General features: G+C 40.2%; 1 protein-coding gene across 6 annotated transcripts in view; it reads left to right on the top strand.

The window, feature by feature from the left end:
• mark3a (MAP/microtubule affinity-regulating kinase 3a) overlaps positions 1 to 21,243 on the top strand; it is a 45,435-nt gene continuing 24,192 nt past the window's right edge. For 5 of the 6 annotated variants that reach the window (XM_085343406.1, XM_085343405.1, XM_085343403.1 and 2 more), the window contains exons 1-6: positions 1 to 615; positions 5,143 to 5,328; positions 6,193 to 6,246; positions 14,545 to 14,593; positions 16,190 to 16,255; positions 20,549 to 20,619. In XM_085343406.1, coding sequence (XP_085199532.1) covers positions 565 to 615; positions 5,143 to 5,328; positions 6,193 to 6,246; positions 14,545 to 14,593; positions 16,190 to 16,255; positions 20,549 to 20,619 — 477 coding nt within the window. In that variant the 5' untranslated portion in view covers positions 1 to 564. Of the gene's footprint in view, positions 616 to 2,383; positions 2,478 to 5,142; positions 5,329 to 6,192; positions 6,247 to 14,544; positions 14,594 to 16,189; positions 16,256 to 20,548; positions 20,620 to 21,243 lie in introns of those variants that run through there. The other variant, XM_085343404.1, reaches the window with a different exon arrangement.

The raw sequence follows: 21,243 nt of genomic DNA, 5'->3' as shown, positions 1-21,243 counted from the left end.
TGGTCCCACCTAAAACAGACAGACCCGCTTCACTTTGGGCCGCCGGAGATGGAAGAAACCGAGCCGACGACGAGTATTTCAGCTACCTGAATCTTTTGAATCACTCCGAGAATTATCCAGAGGTGACACTCGACGCCATGGCACGGTTCTAGACAGAGTGGTTTTGTGGAAGAAAAGCCTGTGGCGATTTTTGGAAGTGGCGACCGACAGCGCCTTAACGTTATTATAGTTAGCTCCAGTGACTCAAACCTAAACGGACAGACGGACACTGATTTCGTTTCCCTGCCGAGTTTAGCACAGGCCATGCACGGTTTGTACACGCCGTGTAAATGCTGTAAGAGGGATTGTTATGCTCTTTAGTGAGGGTTTTTCCTGCCCATAGCTGTTCAGGTGCTCGACTCTAACACGTCCGGTCTCGTTTGAAAATTGTCACGATCCATGCTGAGACTGTTTCTCCGGAGGAAGCCGAAAAGCAAAGCAATAATTTCATTCTTCGGCTGTCGGGCTGAAGACTGTGTATTTTGGACTTAAAACGGCGACTGGCTGAGGAAGAAGGAATAAAAGATGTCAACAAAAACTCCTTTACCTACAGTCAACGAGAAGGTGACGGAAAGTGTAAGTAGAAGGGGGCTGTTTTTTCTTGGGTTGTTTTCTTTAAGTACATGTAAAAATATCACGGGATTGCCAAAAAAACGTAGATCCTCAATAGCTTTTTGCTGCCTTGTTAGACCGGATGATAGATGGTTGTTTCACACTTGGTTGGTAAATCGTAAACAAGCATATCTTCTACGTCAAACACGCCTCTGTTAATGAGTGTTAGTAATGGGCTTTATTTGCGCCTTGGTGTGTATTTTTTGTTGGTGTGTGAGAAGTATCGATATGACTGTAGGTAATTAGACTGTACTAAGAATATTCAGGCCCAACGGTGAACAAAACCACAGTACTTTGCTTGCTGGTTCTGGCAGGCAACAGTAGTTTGTCTTCAGCCTGTCTATTGGCTCCCCCAGCTGTCGCTCAGAGGTTTCACCCGTTCAGCTTCCAAATAAGGGCCTCGTGAGTCCGCCCCTCGTGACTAACAGAACCTCCGGTGTGAAGGTAGTGACAATGTAGCCATTTGAGCTTCCGGTCGGGATTTTCAAAATTAGAATTGAACTAAAATGGAGAACTTAAGCGTACTTAATCATAAAAGCTGCAAAATGAGCATAATGTATATGCAGGATTGGTCAATTTGACTCTCCGCTATTTTTCTTAATTTCAAATTTATTTATATAGTACATTTAAATAAACAGAAATCACCAAAGGGCTGTTTTTTGTTTTTTTTTTGTTTTTTTTTTGTTTTTTGTTTTGTTTTTTGTTTTGTTTTGTTTTTGTTTTTTGTTTTGTTTTGTTTGTTGTTGTTTTTTTAAAGTATACCTATAGTTCTCTCCTTTTTAAAGTGGAAGTGACTATAGTGGAAATTTTTAGGCACTCTTTAATAGACCTCAAGCCTTGTTCCACTGAAAATCAAATCTTTACTACAAAATTTAATGTCCTGAATATTTTAGCTGCAAAGTTTTTATTTGTATTTATTCATTTTATTTGATTTTTTTTATGGAAGACTGTGTGTATCCTGGAGGTCTTTTGCAACTTATCTCCCCCACGCTTTTTCTCTGTCACACATTTACCCCCCATATTCCATGGGTACAAATATGCAAGAACTACCACCAGATTCTTATGACTCATCTGAGTTGCAGTATAGAGCGGGATGGTGATAAGGGTTATACTGCACGAGAGAAGCATGTGGGTGATAAGACGCCAGAGAATTCTGGTGATCTATTACTGACCAGCAGGCACTGAAATACTAAATCAGTAGAGGCAACAGTAAATACAAGGGCTCATTTCACGTCACAGGGATTAAAAGGGAATTAATCAGCATTTTAAAACATTTTTGTTGTAAAGTGCTGATAATTTGTTTTTGTTTTTTTTTGGGGGGGGGGGGGGGGGGTGTCTAAGACCTTTTTTTAAAATATTTGTATATGTGGACAGAAATAAACACCTCATATCATTTGTACTATGTGGTACTGTGATTGGCATTTTTCTAATATCTTCATAGGCGCTGACGTTGATTGGCAAAAGATTAAGCAGTACCAAATAAAGTGTTAGGGGCAGCTCTGGAAGCGTTAAAGGTTTGTACGAAATTCGATACTGGCGTTTTCCTCCGTTTTGGCAACAATGAGAACGGAGCCGACAGGAAGCCTTTATTATGAAAGCCTATCGTCTGGTTTCCGGTTTGGGTGTGTCTGGCTGTCGCAGGCTTGACTGGGATCAGTGGCTTCCCCCTCCTGCCGTCTCCCTCTCTGTGTCTCTGCGGTTATCGGGGCTCTGAGTTGGGAAAAATCTGGTGTTGTGGGAATCTCTGTGGGCATCGTCAGCGGGGCGCAGTGCTTTCCTGTCGAAACATGACTGGCTCCCAGGCAGCCAGGAGACACCGCAGCTTTGTGAGTAACCAATAAAAAGGGACTTTTTGTTGTTGTTGTTCTTGTTTTAATTCTTACAAGTTGTTAGCTGGAAAAATAACACGATGGTAACACAGGTGGATGTTTTCTGTGTGGTTCAAAGATAATGAAAACTTCATCTGAGTGTTTCCACTGCATTTGTTCCCAGTCTGTCTCTGGTATCCAACAGTGACCTTATCCTAGTTGATGGTATTTTTATCTCCTCTGCTATCGCTGTAGAAGTCCTAAAATATTCCTGTAGTGACTTAAAAGTATGTCTGTGCTGTTAAAGTGACCTTATAGACTAGAATAGAATAGCACTTTATTGTCATTGTACATGCATAACCAAATTATGGGTTTCTTACTGAGAGTTGCTGTGTTGTAACTGCTCTGATACTTTTTAATACTCTGCAGTGTTAATTAAGTTTTAACTGACCTTGCCTTGATATGAGGTGCAATCTGTGCACAGTTTCTTAAATGTTTAATTTTGCAGCAACTACACGTCTGTTTAATTTCCCACTTTATCAGTGTCTCTTTCTTTTGTCTGCTTAGTGAATGGGGTCAGCCAGGTTAGGGACTGTAGGGGATGGGGAGAACCGGGTGGGGCAGAGTGCATCACTACCCTTAATGAGGCTTTGGTAAGGTGGTCGATACTGAGGCCACACTTAGTATCTGCCAGATTGTTGTTCCAGTTTTTGGGCACAGCACCCAAGAATTGATCCATCTATCAGCTGTGCTGTCAGAGTACACCACCTCAAAATCACAAGGCTGTGCAGTTTCTCTTTTTCATTAAGACTATAAATTGTTTGTGGAACACTTACAATTTGCCCTGTAATCCTAATGCTTACAGGGCACACATCATGATGCTGCCGCATGTGTAATCTGGTGTAGCCTCTAACCAAGGAGAAGGTCCCATCTCTGCAATTAATGTCATTATTGTGTTTTATCACCACTTTTTTTTAAATCTAACACTGAACCCCTCTCCACTTTGTACTCGACAGCTCAGCGTGCTCATACAGAATCAGGAAATGTGTGTAGAGGCACGTTTCTCCATCACCTCACTTCTGTTTTTAAAGTGGCAGTTCGCAGGTTTGAGATGGCACCTTGTTAACCCAAAACATTTATTAGAATGAAAATGTATGAAGAAAGAAGTCGACTGGAATTAAATGACTAGTTGATCAATTGCGCTCAGAGCATATGCAGAGCTTTGTGTGGTTGTTGTATGTAATCGCCAGCAGACTGAGCGGTAGAAACCACCATTGTTGCCTCCCCCCACCCACATGTGCTGTGTTTTCCATGACATCTCTCTTTTGCTAGCCTCAAAGTCCTGACATGAAACTTTGACCAGGTGAAAACATTGGCAAGAAAAAGGAACACTTTTCAGGGTATCAAGGGTTAGCTTCAGCTAGTTAGCAGAAAACGCCAAATATTGGTGTGCATATTGTTTAAACTGTTTTAAAAAGAAGTTGCAAGGAGACGTTGTTGGTTTGCAGATTCCTCTCTGTAGTTTCTACCACTGGTGCTGTGGTAGCACTGTGAGAAGGACCCTTATGTTAATGGAACTGTTGTATGCCCATCAAAGGATATGCTACTTTTTTCAGTTTTAGTTGATTGATAAGGACATTCTGTAAGCATGTGACAAAGCACTGCATTGGAACAATATCTCTAACAGTGAATTAATGGGTAGTTTAGCAGCTTCTACCCCTTGCCCACCCTCCCCAAAACAATAACAAATAAATCTGTGTCCAAGGACTTGATTAAGTGGCCCTGAAATTCTTGGCCACATAAACAAGAAGCCAAGTGACTGTTATGTTCATCTCTTAATACCAAATTATAACTAACAGCCTTGTCATGCTCACAATTTACAAACTTTACATGAATCTAATTATGATTTCAACATATTCTATCCATATTGACATTATTTAAAACTGATCATGATGTTCATATTTCATAGTTTTGGAGAAAATGCAATAATTAAGTTGGTTTAAAGAAGCATCTAAAAGGAAAGCAAGTAGTGGTGTTTGCTATGCACCAGTGGAAAAATGTGGGGGAAGGCAGGTTTGCTGCAACCAGAAAATGAAAATAGGCTTTTCGAATAAACGTAGCATGCAAGCACTCAAACATGGTGATGCATAAACCTGTTCAGTGCACTTATGTGGACTTAAACCTGTAAGGAGAGACCGTTAGTGGTGCTGGCATTATCCACATTTGGCTTTGTGCATGGTCCATAATATTACACATTTCAGTGACGGTTGAAATTGATTTCTTTTTTGAAAAATGCGATTAATGGGTTCTAATGTCACTTCAATATAAACAGTATTTAGTGGGACAATATTTGACTAACATTATTTAGCTGGATCTTGTTCAGCTAATATAATAATAATAATAATAATATTCATGGGAATATCTGTACTTTTGGATGTTTGGTTGATGAAACTCTGAAACTGCTGGGATAAGCACAGAGTTTATCAGCCATCTGTGGCCGCTGGAAGAAAAGCTTACTTTCTTTGTGTGCATCAGAACTATAAATATCAGTAGTGTTTTTTTCCTGCTGAGCCGAGGTGCCACAGCAGGTCAACATGAGTCACCATTGATTACAAGTAGATGTTGCAACACATAAGAGCCATTCAACAGCCAGTGCTTGTCTAACATTGTGCCTTTTCCACAGCACACCTCTCACAGCAATGGCCGTCAGGAGATCAGCACACGCTCAGGCCGGACGGGCGTGCGTCCGGCCCGCAGCTCCGAGGAGCCGCAGCAGCCCCACGTAGGCAACTACCGGCTGCTCAAAACCATTGGCAAGGGCAACTTTGCCAAGGTCAAACTGGCCCGACACATGCTCACCGGCAGAGAGGTAAGATGTACAGTGATGCTGACTATTTTTGTTCTCTCTCTTTAAGAAAGGATCCAAAACAGTACAAAGCTTTACAGATAAAAAAGTTTTTATCACTGTTTGCTTCTCCCTCATGCTGCGAAATAGCTGCGGTTAAGGAGCTGGATGTCTTTGCTGAGCTCACACCTAATTTGTATCTCAGTTCCTCTTTGATGGTGACCTGTGTGTGTGTTTGTGTGTGGCAGTGTCTCACAAACTGTCAAGCACTAACATTGAATGTCTGGTCAGATTTGTAATTTTGCTTGCCTGTTTTTCAGTTAGATTGATCCTGATTTATAATACTGCTTTTAGCTTTAGTTTTTACAATTTAGAGCCTTGAAATGCATTTTTCATAAATGTGTATGTTATTGGAACATAAAAACAGTGCTGCCAGCTTTGTACACCAACCCATTCATCGCTGTAAATCTTGTAGGCAGTAATGGTTGTTTTCAGTGCAGTGTGTAGCAGCTGAACATTTGATTTGTTCATAATTGATGAGGAGAAAGGGCAAGCGTCTTCTTAATGCAGCCTGTGACATTTAAGGAAAGGAAGCGTCTCTGCTGCCTTTGTCCTCTCTGTTCTGTAGATAATAATTTGGCAGGTGCATTTAGACATATTTTTAACTCAAAGAGGATGTTGAAACTATTTTATAACCCTCCCTGTTTAGTTTTCAAGTCTTAAAACGGCAGTTTGGAAAAACATCAGCATCACGTTCCTTTTCTCAGCTCTTTTCTTTCTCGTTTTTGGTTTTTGTTTTCGGTGCCATGTTCCTCTTCCTCTGTGCCACACTTCTCCTCTGCTATTATTTGCCACTTAGCTAACTTTCTATTTTTTCCCTCTCTACAGGTGGCAATTAAAATAATAGACAAGACACAGCTGAACCCAAACAGCCTTCAGAAGGTAATTTACCCCTCCTTCCCTTTCTCTCTCTCTCTCTCTCTCTCTCTCTCTCTCTCTCTCCTGTTATAATGTGGCAGAACTCATTTACTAATTCATGAAGCACAACAGATTGCGTATTAATTGTGTAAATGGGAAGCAGGGCATTCTGAGACTGAGCTATGTTCTCCATAGAGCTTCCTGGGGTGAATTAGGAGCTTCTTTTTATGATTAGGTATAAGGCTTTTGCTGCAGTAAAGATCACTTTGTTCCAAGTTGCCTGATACATGTTTCAGACTGAGGCCTTTAAAAAGGATTGTATGGTTTGTTGAGGCTTGTTTTCTTTGATTTTGAATTTGCTTGAAGAATTCTTAGTGGAACTGTTTTAACAGGCTTATAAGATATAGCTGTAGATTTGTCCCATTTGAAGGTTTTTAGGTGGTTTTCCTGATGTGTTGGAAACAAGCATAGTTGTTTTTTTTTTGTTTTTTTTTGTTTGTTTTTTTTCCTCCTGCTACCTTTTCCCAGTTCATGTTGCATGGTTGTCATGGAACTTGGGAGCCACGGTTTGGTTTTCCTTGTTAAATCAACCAAATCAGGAAGTGGGCTTTCTTTTAAAATGCAAATTTCACAGACTGAGGGTGAATGCCTTTTTTTTTTTTTTTTTTTTTTTTGCAGTTTAGTGAATGGCAGTCTAACTTTACAGTTTGAAGTCAGCGAGTTGAGAGTGAGCTGCCCGTTGCAGTGTTTGTCCTTTTCCTTTTTTGTTTCTAATCGTTAGCAGTAGAAATGTGTGTGCGTGGTCGTTTTGATCTGTGCCGCCGTGAGTTTTGGTTCTGTCTCTGGGCCTGGAAGTGGTTTCGGGGAAGTCGGAACGATATCGACTCTGCTGCAGCTCCCGAGGCCCTTTTTTCTTTTTTCTCCCCCATCGTTAGACAGATAAGAGGGGATGAAGCGGAGCAATGCGGCTGCAGCTGGTGGTGACGCTTATGATGTCGTGTGTTGATGTTGAGCTGGACCCTGCTGCTCGGCTCCTCTCTCCCTCATCCCTCTCAGCAGTCGGCCAGTGGTTTTCCATCAGTTTTTCCAAAGCTCCATTGATTGCGGCCTTTGTATCTCAGAGGCCCGGGCCCTTTGGCGTTGGCTGTGACACTACGTTGACAGAAAAACACTGAGTCATGACAGCGCTGTTCACAGAAACACAAAGCGTGAGGCTTTTGTTGGCAATCCTTGTTGTTTTTAGGTTACTGCTTTTGTCACACTCAAGAATAAAAACTCTTTTAGGTGCTTGTCAAGTTATTTTTCCTACTGTTCCACAAGAGATTTAGATTTATTTATTTTTTTACTGTTTATTTTAAGCAATTGGAACGAGCTGGGAAAAGAAGCCACATTTAAAGGCTTTTTAAAGTCTTTTCATGACTGACACATTAAATGTTCTCATTCCTGTCACCTGATGCCATTTATAGGCTAACTATCTCTTTTTTCCCACTTTTTTTTGTTGTTGTTGATTTTGAGTTTTAGAGTTAAAGGAAATCCTGACTTGGCCTAGATAATTGGAGCAGTAATTGCATGAGAAATGAATCCAGCAAGATTCATAATAAGGAGGACCACTCCTGTTAAAGGAGTCATTTTTGGCCTAACCCTAACTCTTTTGGCAAACTTGAAGCTCAGCCATTTATACAATAACTTAGCATAAAGAATGAGGATGGGGGAGATGCTGGTTCCTGCCAGCTCCATGCTAACAGGACCTTTTTTTTTCTTTTAATGTATTAGACAATTAGAATATATTTAATTGAGCCATAGCAGGCCTGGTAGTTGCAAGGGTAGCTGTTTTCTCCTTTTGGTCCTTAAGCTAAACTAAGCCACTGTGTTGTAACCACACTTGTAAACCAGCTCACAACTGCATAAGATGAGGGCTTTGAAAAGGTAATTATTGTATTTTTTTTGTTTGTTTGTTTGTTTGTTTGTTTTAACCAATCCTTCAAAAACAGTAAAACCTAGTGGATCATTAGACTTAACACCACCTACAGAAACAGATGGCTGTTTCTTTGGCAGCAAGCGAGCAGGGATCTAGGTGAGCACTAAGAAACGCAGTACATGTTTATGTCACTGGCCAGTGTGTGTGTCATCAAGGTGTTATTGTTTTTTTTGTTTGTTTTGTTTTTTAATAAATATATCTGGCTTTCATAAGAGCCAGAATATCCTCTGTTGTATAGTCGTACTACACAACTAATTTGTTAACTTTAATTATAAGTACTGTGCTCTGTTGGAGGTTGCTGAAGTAGTTCATTTTTAGGAGCTAAAAGTCATCCTAGGCTGATGCCCAGATCTTCCTGTCAGACATGCCTGGGCTTGTCTGGTCATGTACTGTAGGGAGTGTAATTACATGCCATTGTTATGGTAATGATATTCACTATAACACTTTTATATCACACACAAAAATCATACCGATGTTTTAAGGAACAACGCTGGGAAAAGGGGGGAAAAGGCACATGACCCTGACTTGTTTGGATTATTGCCTACACCATGGGTGTTGAACTCCAGACCTCAAGAGCCGGTGTCCTGCAGGTTTTAGATCTCACCCTGGATCACCACACCTGAATCAAATGATTAGTTCATTACCAGGCCTCTGGAGAACTTCAAGACATGTTGAGGAGGTAATTTAGCCTTTTAAATCAGCTGTGTTGGATGAAGGACACATCTAAAACCTGCAGGACACCGGCCCTTGAGGCCTGGAGTTGCCCACCCCTGCCCTGCACTGTGCCTGCATTTGCACAGAAGGACATCACAAAGAGTAGAATATGGTGTCAACTTTGTAGCTGATTTGTTGCACTTTGCTCCAGAAATTTGCATTTAAAATGCACCTCTGTTGGAGGTATCTGTAAAAGTTCACAGTGGTATTTCTTTAAAAATCCAGAGGATGATTTAAATGGAGCATCATCATTAATCTCAGAACTGACTCGGTCCATCTGACAGGAACCTGAAGACTATCCATCTAAAAGTACTGTTACATCCTCATCACCTGTGCTGTAGTCGCAGCAGTTTTATTTCGCAGCTCCTTCTTTTCAGTAGATGAGTCATAAGTGAGTTTCTTTCAAGAACTGCTAACATCCGATAACTTAATCAAATACACGGACTGAAAAATAAAGTTCCTGAATGTGAGAGCATGTTATCAATGACATTACAAAATGCCACAAAGACGAATCCACTGCTAAAGAGATGCATTTTAGTTGTGAAAATGAGTGTTATTTAATGTAATTTGTTATGGTTTTTGTGGACTTGCTTATTAGAGTAAAGTTATGTGTTTTTAAGTGTTTACTTCTGCAGTAGTAACCAATGGGCACAGAGCCACAGACAGCCTGGATGAAGATTAAAGGGGGTGGGTCTTTTCATTGGCTTTGTTGATCATGAGAAAAATATCCAAAAATGCCAGCTGAATCTCTTGAGTATTTTAACAGCCGACTGTCATCGCACAGCTCCAAGTTTGTCAATGTGATGACGTTTTTCGGTTCAGATGGGTTTTGAATGTCTGGATCTCTTCTATTTTTCTTTGCACAAGTCTTACCTTTGAGCTGGTGCTGGTGAAACAGCCAACCTGCATCAGAGCCAGCACCGCTGTGTCCTGACCTCTTATGTAACTGAAAGACTTGGCGAGAGGCTGATAGCGGTGGGGGTGGAGGGGGTGTATCGTCTCTGAAGCCTAAATGTTTATTTTCAGCCTCTGTTCTTAATAGTTTGGCGGAGATGAGTCGACATTCACATCTGTCACCGGCTCCTGGCAAACTGCTTCCAGCTTCCCGCTCTGTTCTTGTCTTTCTGTCCTGATTCAACCTGCTGTGGTGGTCTTGTTATCCTTGTCAGGGGTCAGGGTGGGAGTATGATGCTTGGAAGTCTTGATTAAATGTAAACAGTGTTGGTATGAAGCTTAGTCTGTGACAACGTCCAGTGTCAGGTTTGTTTTTGCCTTTAGTGGTTGGAGGATTGTTATTAAAAGCTTTTAACATGACGTTTTTTCCATGAAATTTTTCCTGAGCTGTCAGTAAGACTTAGTTACTGGCACTGAAGAAGAATCAGTTGGATGTAAAAGAATTTGAGCCAAATGTATGAATCAAACTGGTTCACATAAGACATTGACAACAAAACCTCATAATATCAAAAAAGTAAGAAATGTCATTTTTTTTTTAAGAGAAAGAAGTGCCTTCAAAAAGTTACTGGGGAGAAAGTTTTTTTTTTTTTTTTTCCCCAGTATTGTTTTATTTGTAGGTTTTCAATCCTCAAGAAAACTATCTTAGTCACTTAAGTGTTTACATAGTTTTAGATGTTGGGAGCTGTTAAAATGGGGCAATCGTGGCTCAAGAGTTGGCAGTTTGTCTTGTAATCGGAAGGTTTCCGGTTCCGGTCTTGTCCTTGGGCAGGACACTTCACCCGTTGCCTACTGGTGGTGGTCAGAGGGCCCGGTGGCGCCAGTGTCCGACAGCCTCGCCTCTGTCAGTGCGCCCCAGGGCAGCTGTGGCTACAATGTAGCTTGCCATCACCAGTGTGTGAATGTGTGGATGACTGAATGTAGTGTAAAGCACTTTGGGGTCATTTACCATTTAAAATGGAAACAAAAAGTAAAACAAAGTTTTTCAAAAGTAGCTCCAAAATTGAACCAAAAGACTCCCATGTTAAAACATAGTTTTAAGGGCGAAGCTAGACTTATCAACCATTTTTTTGTAGATCCAAACTTCATCTACAGATACAGCTCATTTTAATAATAACCTAACACTATACACTCATGTCCAAATATGGTCACACGTGGCTCCAGGAACCAACATGGTGACGACCAAAATGCTGACTTTAAATCTTTAAAAAATGGCACTTAGCCACCGCAACATAAGCCACTGGTTTGTTACGTCCTTCTTTTATATGGAGACTAAGGAAAGAGAATTGGAGAAGCCAGCGTTCAAGTTTGTTTTTACCACTGGTGACTTCTCTGAATCTCATAAACATGGTGTGATAGTAGCCATTAATTTGAACCATAGTGTTATTCCTTCAGGTTGATTTGTTTGCCCGGATGAAAACAATAACCGTGGAGCTTTGAAGGGACAAAATAAGCCCACTGAGGAGGTGAACTTAACAAAACACAGTAAAGTAAAACTGCCGTCGGGATATATTTTCTCTTAGCTGAAGTAAACAGCCGGGGTCGATTACCTCAAAAAGTGCACAGACATCCATCGTTCTTAGCTGAAGTTGCAGGGGCTGTAATCTGATTTGATATGACTCCGCTCAAAGCGTCTAACCTGGTGGGATGAGAGTTTATAAAGAAAACATCCAGTAAATGATCTAATGTAGCACCCGTGAGATTTTGTTTACAGGCCTCAGATCTGTTTTAATTGAGGCTGTTTCAATCTAAACAGAAAAATGCAGCAACTAAAAATGTAGTCTGACAAAAACTAGTTTTAGGTGTGACTTCACCCTCGAATTGTGTGTCATGTGGCCTAAAGGTTCCTTGTATAGATCATAAGATGGATTGCGTAATCAGGACAGCTGTGCATTATTGCAGCGGCATGACTGGATCACCAGCAGGTTTGAGTCCTCGACCTAATAGCTGTATTATGTGGTGAATCAGCCCCGTCTCTCCAGAGTTTTTCCACTAATTCTGTTTACTGCGTAACATACCTGACAAAGTATTCCCATGTACTTGTTGGCGTGTTGTGTTTAGAACCCACCCAAGTTTCAGAAGGCTTGTATATGCTATATAGGACAGCACAGTTTGTACCGAAGTCTTCACAAAGTTACACAGAAAAGATAAATTGAGATGCTTCTCTGTCGCTGATGAGGTTGTTCAAAGCTGCAGCAGCTTCTCTTCAGTAAGAAGGAAAGAGTTCCTCTCTGAGCTGCAGTGAAGAGGTTTCCACTGTCACACAGAAAACCAGCTTAGATTTATTCCCCTGTACTTTCAGAGAGCTCAGGAGAGTATTTTGAGTATAATGACGGGCAGATCAGGGTGTAATGACAGTGAGGAGACCTCAAGCTCACTCCAGTGCTCCTCTTCCTCTCGTCATCTTTGTCAGAGGCCAGACAACTCCTGCATCAGTTCGTTTTTCTGTCTTTTAATTTTTTTATTTTTGGGGGGCTTCTCAAAAAATAAAAAAACTCCTTAAGGCCTCACTAACTGGAGTTCATAATATTCCCTTCAGTCTCTGAGCAAGGAATTACATGAAACTTATTATCCAAGTCAACAACTGCCCACAGCTGGAATTCTCTACATGATCTGAACATTTAAAATTACTGTTAATCGTTTGTTTTTGTTTGTTTTGTTTTTAAGTATAGGGGATGCAGAGTTGATAATAGAATGTATTCTTTCTGAAATCTGACAAAAAAGAGCGAATCCTTTTAGATGTAAATAATTAGTGAACCTACTCTGTAGTCACCTGTGAGAAACCTTTATTAATATTTCAGATCTTATTATCCAAGGTATGAAAGGAAAACCAAGAAATCTTGTAGGGGAAGTTCTAACAAAGCCGTACTTGGAGCGTTTACATTTTCTGTGAACTAAGAGGATTAATAATAGTCAATTATTCAACAACTGGATAAATATTAGACTTGTGATGCAGAAGTGATCATCTGTGGCAGAAACTGTAATGACTGAATGATGTATTTTTACAGTCACAATTTCTGCTGCTATGGGTAACTATGCAATAGGTGTCATTGATACAGTGCACCATGTTTTGCCACCTTACAGTTTTCAAACTGGACTTCCTGGTTCATATTTCATGTTTCATTGCCTCTCTGAATTTTCAGCAAAAGTGATGCTATAAAGGATCCTTTATGGTGCTGCTGAAACATTTCTTCATTTATGGAAAAGATGACAGTTTTATGTAATGAATGTTTTATAGGTTTCCACTTTTTAGCCAAAAAATCTAAACGCAGTGGATAAATCTTTCCTGAAACATGTACTTCTTCATTTGATTGAAGACTTTGTGTTTTCGGGCTGTCCAAGATCTGTTTGTCAGCAAGCGAACCAGCACATTGGGACTTCTCCTGCCTCATGAAAGATTGATACCTTGTTTTATATTTTTATGGAAGAGAAGAAAGTGAGGTGTAGTTTTCAGCAGCTCAATAATAAATCCCATGTGGTGCTCTTTATGCCTCCTAAAGCGAAACACTAAAAAGGATTTTTGGCCACTAAAGATCTCCTTGTCTGATCACTCTGAAGCATAATGAGGAAGCATGTCAGCTAAGTGTCTTCCTTTTCTGAGGGATGGAGATCTGACACCACATGTTGAACTTAGTTTAGATTACCTTTGCCCGTCAGTGGCTCTGAAACCACCACTATGTTGCAGAATTTCCTGTAATCCTGTCACTGTGTCAGCAGCAGCGACATAATGACCACATTTCTTTGACAAATATGCTGAGGATGTTTAGTAGAGACCAGAGCTTGAAATGCCATGTTAGCACTCAGGAAAGCAGTGTTAATAATAGTTTTAAAAAGTCTTAATATATTAAGAATGGTCACACATTTTGAGAATGTGTTCTTAAAAATGTATTAATGCACAGTTTGGGGGGGCTTTCGGAGTTTTTCACCCCTCACTATATGAACAAAACCAGTGAGCCACATCTCTTAAACCTATGCCCAAATAATCATGTAGTTGCACTAGTTTGTCGTCATGATTTAACTCTAATGATGTTGTCGTGTGTGTGTGTGTGTGTGTGTGTGTGTCGGGGGGGTGGAGCATTGCACACAGCATAACGTTGAGTAAAGACAGGTAGAAGACAAGATGGCTTACTTGTGTTGTTGAGAACTCCTTAGCCTACTGCAAGTGTAGCAAAAGCTCCCAAACAAGTGCTACGCTCTCTGAAATAAGACAGGCAGTCTGTGACTGCAGTTGGACAGGTTGCATGGAAGCTTTTGATTGGTTCATGTAAAACCTCCTGCCTTCCCAAAGCAATCAGCCGAGGAAAAACATTGCAAATGTTTTTCAAAGTTTATTCAGAATGTGTTTATCTCCTGCGCCTGTGTAATGACATGGCATGTCTGTAGCCTGCTATCTAAAAATATTTCTTAAAAAAAGCATTTGCACTGAAACACTTTGACATGAAGCCTCTGTTTTCTTTGCTTTGAAGTTGTTTTGTCATGAAGAAAAGGGACAGGTTAACTCACACAGTCCACTGGGATAGTCTGACTTCATGCTGACTCCCTCATGAAAGTGCTCAGTGCTCAAAGACATACAGCAGCTTTTATTATTGTGGTTTTTATCTTCTGAGGTTGAATAATGTGCTTTGTTGCTCAGTAGACTATATGCTGAAGTCTAAACTCTGAATTTTTCTAATTTTCAGCTCTTCAGAGAAGTTAGAATAATGAAGATCTTGAATCATCCCAATATAGGTAAGTGCATCTTGTTTAGAAATAAGAATTTTAAGTATATGAGCTTTATAATGACGAGGACGACTGACATGCAGGTTCAACCTTTGGACCTTTCTGTTGGTGGACATGAAACAACAAGTTCCTGCTATGCATTTTGTCATTGCTTTAATTTCCCTTGTAGGATCAATAAAGTATCTATCTAACTAGATATGACTCATTAAACTTTTTACTTCTACATGAACTGAAACATAAAAGAAGTCAGGAGATTTGAGCAGATGGATTTGTAGCATACATGTAACAAGCCATCTAAAGTACCAGGAACATTTTCAGTAACAAGGTCGAAGCCTGCATTCTTGGCATTTTATAAAATGCTTGTGAAAGAGAAACTATAAAACAGGAAGCTGTCCCAGATGACATTCAGACTTTACTACCTTCATCTGCTGTTAACTGCCGGTAATTGAGGCTGAAACTGGAGGACCGTTCGTCCCGCTTTGTTTTGGAATCGGAGTATGATCGGTAAACAAGAGAGCGCATGCTGCTCGGAGCCATAATGAACGCTGGAAACACTGAGTCGTCTGCGAGAGCCAAAAATGCCAACAAACGCCAAACCACAGCAACAACAAGGAACCTACATTACAAACAAACCTTAGCTGTGGAGCGCCTGACTATGGAATGTGTAGCCACAGGAAAGCTTTTGTGCTGAAATGAATAATTAATATTATATTTTATCTTCATGAATTATTATTCCAAAAAAATGTAAGAAAAATATTTTATCCTCAGGTATTATAAAGCTTACCAAAAGTCCTATTGATGATGACTTTATTTATATGTACGTTTTAGAGGAAATACAGATGTTGCCAGTGTAGCAGATGATTTTTAATGGGGGGAAATTTAAGTTTTTGGATTTTTTTTTTTTTCTTTTCTTTTTCCTTCCTCTCCTTTCTTTGTATTCCCCTCAACTCTGGTAATGTTTCTAGGCATGAAAGTGCACTTATATGTACTATGACCATATAAGTATATACTAGTAAAATCTGACAAATTTATTTGTCATGAAACAGATTAGAGAAGTCTGCCACAGTGCATTTTGTTCTTGAAATGTGAATTTCCTGTTTGTTTGGTTTTTTTGTTGTTTTGTTTTTTCCCCATGTCCTCTCTGCTTGAGTTCCTCTACAAAAGTATAATAGTAATTATCAGAGTGATAGTAAATGCTATCACCAGCCCATAAACTCTCTCTCCCCTCCTGCATTCCCTTTGTTTTTCATCCCACCTTGTCTATATTTAGCAGTGCAGCTCTCAGCTGCTCGTCACAGTCCTTTATATCGGTGAGCTACTGCAGTAAAAGAAGGAAGGGAGGGGGAAAAAGAAAGAAAAAAGAATTTGGACTGTACAGTAAATACCGAGTGCTGCTCAGCTCAACTATGATGTGCTTACATGGTCACGACACGCACAGTTCCACGTGACTTCACTTTTTCTTCGACTCACTCGGGGTGTGTGTTTGGAAACAATTTTTCCGTGTTCATGAGCATGAATTCATTACTGCCTCTGTCTGGATCTCTCTCGTCTTTTGACATAATTGAATTTATAATTCCTCTCTCTCTCTTTCTCTCCCTCCTGCAGTCAAGCTTTTTGAAGTTATTGAGACCGAGAGGACGCTCTACCTGGTAATGGAATACGCCAGTGGAGGTGAGACATAGATGCAGTGGTTAGCAAAGTATCTCCAACATGTCAAACTTGTGAATTACAACCATTAGGATTGTAACAGTAGCTGTAAGTGCAACATTTGGTTCAAGAGTTTGGCTGCAGAAGTCCCTTTATGTTGCCGTGCTCGAACTCCTGGATGATATTTACCTGAAGTCGAGGTTCTGTCTTGACAGCTGGCAGATGCTGTGTGGTTTTTATTTTGCACGACACTTTAACTCACAACATGGTGAAATGGAAATGCCAGAACTTGCAAGTTCTGTGCTCACACTCTACGGCTCAGTCGACTGGTCGCCATGTGGTGCTCACTCTGAACACGAGCAACGAGCCCCCACTCACTTTGTCCACCGGCAATTCCAATAAAGTTTCTCTGTGATAGCGAAGAAAGTGCGAGGTCCTGTGACTTTGTGCTGTGTTAAAGCTGACATTGCAGTTCTGGTTTTAATGGATTCTTTGAAGTTGATTAAGAGTTTGTTATGGTTGTTGTAATTTATTTTATACTTCGAACTGGTCAGATTTGAACGCATCCTCAAAATGTAAGTAAATATGAACCATGTACTATTACACCCCCAGGCAGCCATTTAGTAAATATAATTGCATAATAAATTTTGGTTTTAAACAAATGTTATGGTTTTATAATGCCAAGAACTTTAAGAATTTCCTAGACCCCCATGAAAATAAATAATGTGAAAAACAACTCCACTAACAGCTGCTGCACTCAAGACCACATAGTTGGTAGAAATCTGCTCTCTGTGCTGCTCCCGAGAATAATTTATTAATGCCCAATGTGATAAATGTGCATGTTAATAATTAATATATCTTTGGAGCAGCATATCATCTGCAAACTGCACTTGTAGCTGAAAGGGGAAAAAAGGAACAAGATTACTTGTACAAAGAGCTCAACAACAGTTTTATACCATAGCCTGAGCTTTAACCTGACTTCTGCACGAAGTATACAGTAATGTGGAAAAAGTCTTGAACCCTCATTCATGTCTATATATTTTGCTTCCAAGGACTTTTTTTGTAATTTGTTTTAAAGGTTGTCTTCAGGAATAGTTCTCTAAGCTTTCTATTGGTCTTTTATTTTCAGGCACTTTGTTACTAGCAGCCTGTCACCAAAACACTCTTTTGCTGAATCTATGAAAAATGACAATCATAACACAGTTGGATCAGCATAAAATAGAGCTATCAGACAAATGTGGCATATCTCGGCATGGTGTGCATTGTGCCTTTTTTGTCATGTATAAAACACGGCGGAGGCTGTGTCATGATTTGGGGCTGCATTTCAGCCAGTGGTGTTAAGGATCTTGTAAAATTGATGTAATTATGAATTCAAAAGAATACTGTCAGATTTTAATCCACCACATAGTGCCATCTGGAAAGCATCTGATTGGCAATGGCTTCATTTTTTTAGGATGACAGTGATCATAAGAACTGTGCCAGTGCAGTAAAAGCACATCTGGATAGAAAAACACACAGTGGGACACGATCAGTCATGGATTGGCCTCCCCAGAGCCAGAAAAGCAACATTTTTGAAGAATTGTGGCACAACAAAAAGGCAGCCAACATCTAAAGTAGAGCTTTGAATGTCCTTCAAGAAGCCTGAACACTACTTGATAAGAAAGCTGCCTTAGAGAGTTCAAGCTGTACTGAAGATTAAAGGTGTTCACACCAAATATTCGCTTTCGAGCACATTGGAATTGTACAAACTCTGTTTTATATGTTTGCATGTTTTATTAACGCAATGAACCTATTTTCCTACCGCAATGTATAGAAATGAGCGGTGACTCAAGACTTTTGTGCAGCGCTGTATGATAGGCATTGACATATTTTTATTCTCAGAAAATTTACTATAATTTATAAAAAACTACCAAATTTAAGTTAAACATAAGTTAATTAGACGTAGAGTTCAAACACATTCTTTTATACTTATTACCAAAATTACAAAATGCTTATATGAAAGCTCTCATGAAACTATTGCCACATTCTGAGACATTTGTATCCCACATGCAGTATATATGAAAAGGAATGTAAAGTTTAAAGCTACTCCCCAAACGTTGAAACATAGTGACATAAGTATTAATCCATGCGGAAAATGAACAAATCCACTCAACACACAGGAGACGAGTCAGAGCAGGAAAAACATGTTGGTCAGCTACCATCAGCTCTGTGGGACACTGCATGTCTGAAAGTTCCTACAGTGTTGCATGTTTGCGATTTGAACATTTTGTCTTCCACTAAAGTAAACATTAGTTTCAGTTGTTCACTGGATAAATGACTTTGTTGGAAAAGCATCCTTTAAAAGCTAAGACTAACTTGCTCTTAGATTAGCTTCAGCTAAGACAAGAGAAAAAACCTTAGTGAACAAGATTTATCAAGAATGAAGGAGATTAAAATGTTTCTGTAGGTGAATTTGGGATTATGGTCTTGTTCACACGGTCAGCTGCTACAGTTCCTCATGCCTTACTTTATCAAAGTCTCAGTCATACTACCTTTTAGGGCGTGCAAACTGTCACTCAGAGCCTTGAAACAATCCTTCAATACATACTTTTGCGAACACTGACATCCAAATACATTTGCCTGTGGGTGCCGTGGTCACAGGATAGCTGAGGGTTTCTCTCCCAGTCTGCTTGAGGCAGCTTGTGAAAGAGGTGAGGTGGGTTTTGTGCTGCAGTAAATGAAGAGGAGTGAAGGGGAGCACGCAACAGCTACAATAAACTATGCCTACCCTCCAACTTGAGATATATGTAGCTGTAAGACCCCCAAAGAGTTTTCTCTTGGAAGTCTTCAGCTGGGGGAAATTTTCTTTTTCTGAATTCTCATTTCATGTCATGTCATGCCACATCTTTCCATCGATTGCTTGAGCTGTTCATTATTGGACTGCTGAGCTGAGCAGAGACGACAAATTGTGAAGACATGCTTGTTGGGTACCAAATCACATTATCACTGAGATGGGAACTCTGATCACTGGCCAATTGCATTAGCTCTTAGTGACGTAAATCGAATACTTGTTTCAGTTCGTCATTGATTTTTCTCAGAAGTCATGCAGGATCTTAAGGTGACCCTGTCAGGTTGCTTGAAAAAAAAGTGCAGCTTAACTAATGTTGTCATGATAGAATACCTGCTTAGTGTCAGAATATTAGTGTTACCATTGGCAGTAAGTTGCTGTGTGATGTTTAAGAGCAGAAAACTCGGTGCAAAGAGGTGGCGTGTAATAACTAACCAAACTGCCCACTCCAGTATATATGCACATGAGACTGTATTTAGGGCAGTGCAATTTCATACCTGGAATGCTGTTATTGCTGTGCAATATCATTATGTCCTGATATTTTGTACATTTTTTCCATAATGTATACAGCTCATTTCTCTTAGATTCTTACATGTGTATATCCTAGATCCTTTTTTTTTATTTTTAGATTTATTAGTAAATTTGTAAAACTGTATGTGCTGAATGACAAAGTGACAAGTTTATTCTATTCGTCTTTTCTAACTGTGGCTGAGTCCGACTTGATAAGTTGCCCCAGGATTATTTGATAGTGCAGAAAAGTGATGGCAGAATTTAAGAAGCCTTACAGTCTTGTGCCTCAAATTAATTTAAGACAACAAAATTATAGTTTTGTTCTGCATGCAGTTTTTATTAAAGCTCATCTTTATGTACAACATACGACATGCTATTTACCTCTGACATGCAGAGTTTCAGCACGCTCATTCTGTCTTTAGCGGTTGAGTCAGAGACCGCTGATGAATTGATGCTTATAAGTACAGAATCGCACACTCTGGCTGCCTCTGCAGGTCAGCGCCGAGAGCGCGGAAGGGTTTTGAGGATTCAAGAGAAGTGGGGGAGGTTTTTTCTGTTTTGTTTTGTTTTTTTTTTCTCTCTTTTTCCTATCACCCGAGTATGGGCGTGCACATGCACGCACCAGCAACTCGAGTTCAATTAACACACGAGGGAGTGTAGTCACGTTTTGGTTGTGCGTGTGGGCCGAGGGAAGGGTCTGCTGCTGTGGAGCTCAGCTCGGCGGCAGCTTTGTGCCTCCAGGAGAGGCTCAGTGTGGAGGAAGCGTTGCCGAGCTCAACTCAATATGGTCAAGAAACGCCCTCGAACCATGCACATGGGCGATGGTGCAGGCCAGCTGCGTATAAGTTATTTTTATCTGCAGATTTTTAGAAGCTGCGATTCACTTTGTGTTTGTCTACTTTTTTCGTATCCGTTTTCCTCACTGCTTATTCTCTACTTTTAGTGTTTTCCTCAATTTCTCTCTTTCTGCTCTTTTGCAGGAGAGGTGTTTGACTACCTGGTTGCACACGGAAGAATGAAGGAAAAAGAGGCCAGAGCTAAATTTAGACAGGTACCCAGCTTTCTCCCCCTGCAGTGTTCTGGTTTCACACCTCTGCTCCTGGCTGTGCTTCAGACAGGACGCTGTCCTCTGTGTGTCCTCGGAGGACAGAAGCGTCTCTGTTGTGTTGAGACTGATGAAATGTCTAAACCGACTTGCTTCCCCATCACTTACCTCTTCATGACTGTCACAAACAAGCCATCGACTGTTGTGTGAAGTGCTAAGAAGCTGGTCCAAAACACCTGGCTGTTATGTATTCATGTTCAACACTCAGACTCTCTGTATCTTTTTGCCCGTGTTGGTATTGGTTTAATTAGTAGTGAACGACAGTGATCTGGCATCATAAATGAAACAGCCTCTGGTGTGATCAGATTTTAGATTAAAACTATCTTAAATTGTGTAATGAGAAACAATCCCTTGATAATCAGATCTAGCTGCAATTTCAGTTGAAGAAGTTTATGTAACCCCCCATCCTGTTACCATTCTACTTTATGAACTGTTTTGATAATGCTCATAAAAGTGACACAACCTTGATGCAGTTTGAAAACATGCAAAAAACTCAGTTTGGTGGTGTTTTTTGCCAGTGTTTAAGTTATAAACTCTGTGCATCTGAGTTGGTGGATATACTAACATTTT

This window comes from Diplotaxodon limnothrissa, linkage group LG19 (genome assembly GCF_057381915.1).
Source record: "Diplotaxodon limnothrissa isolate DT_005_m linkage group LG19, D_limnothrissa_male_GT1.1, whole genome shotgun sequence".
NCBI lineage: Eukaryota > Metazoa > Chordata > Actinopteri > Cichliformes > Cichlidae > Diplotaxodon > Diplotaxodon limnothrissa.
Note: the sequence above shows the minus strand (reverse complement) of the source record. Positions and strands in the feature narration are given on the sequence as shown.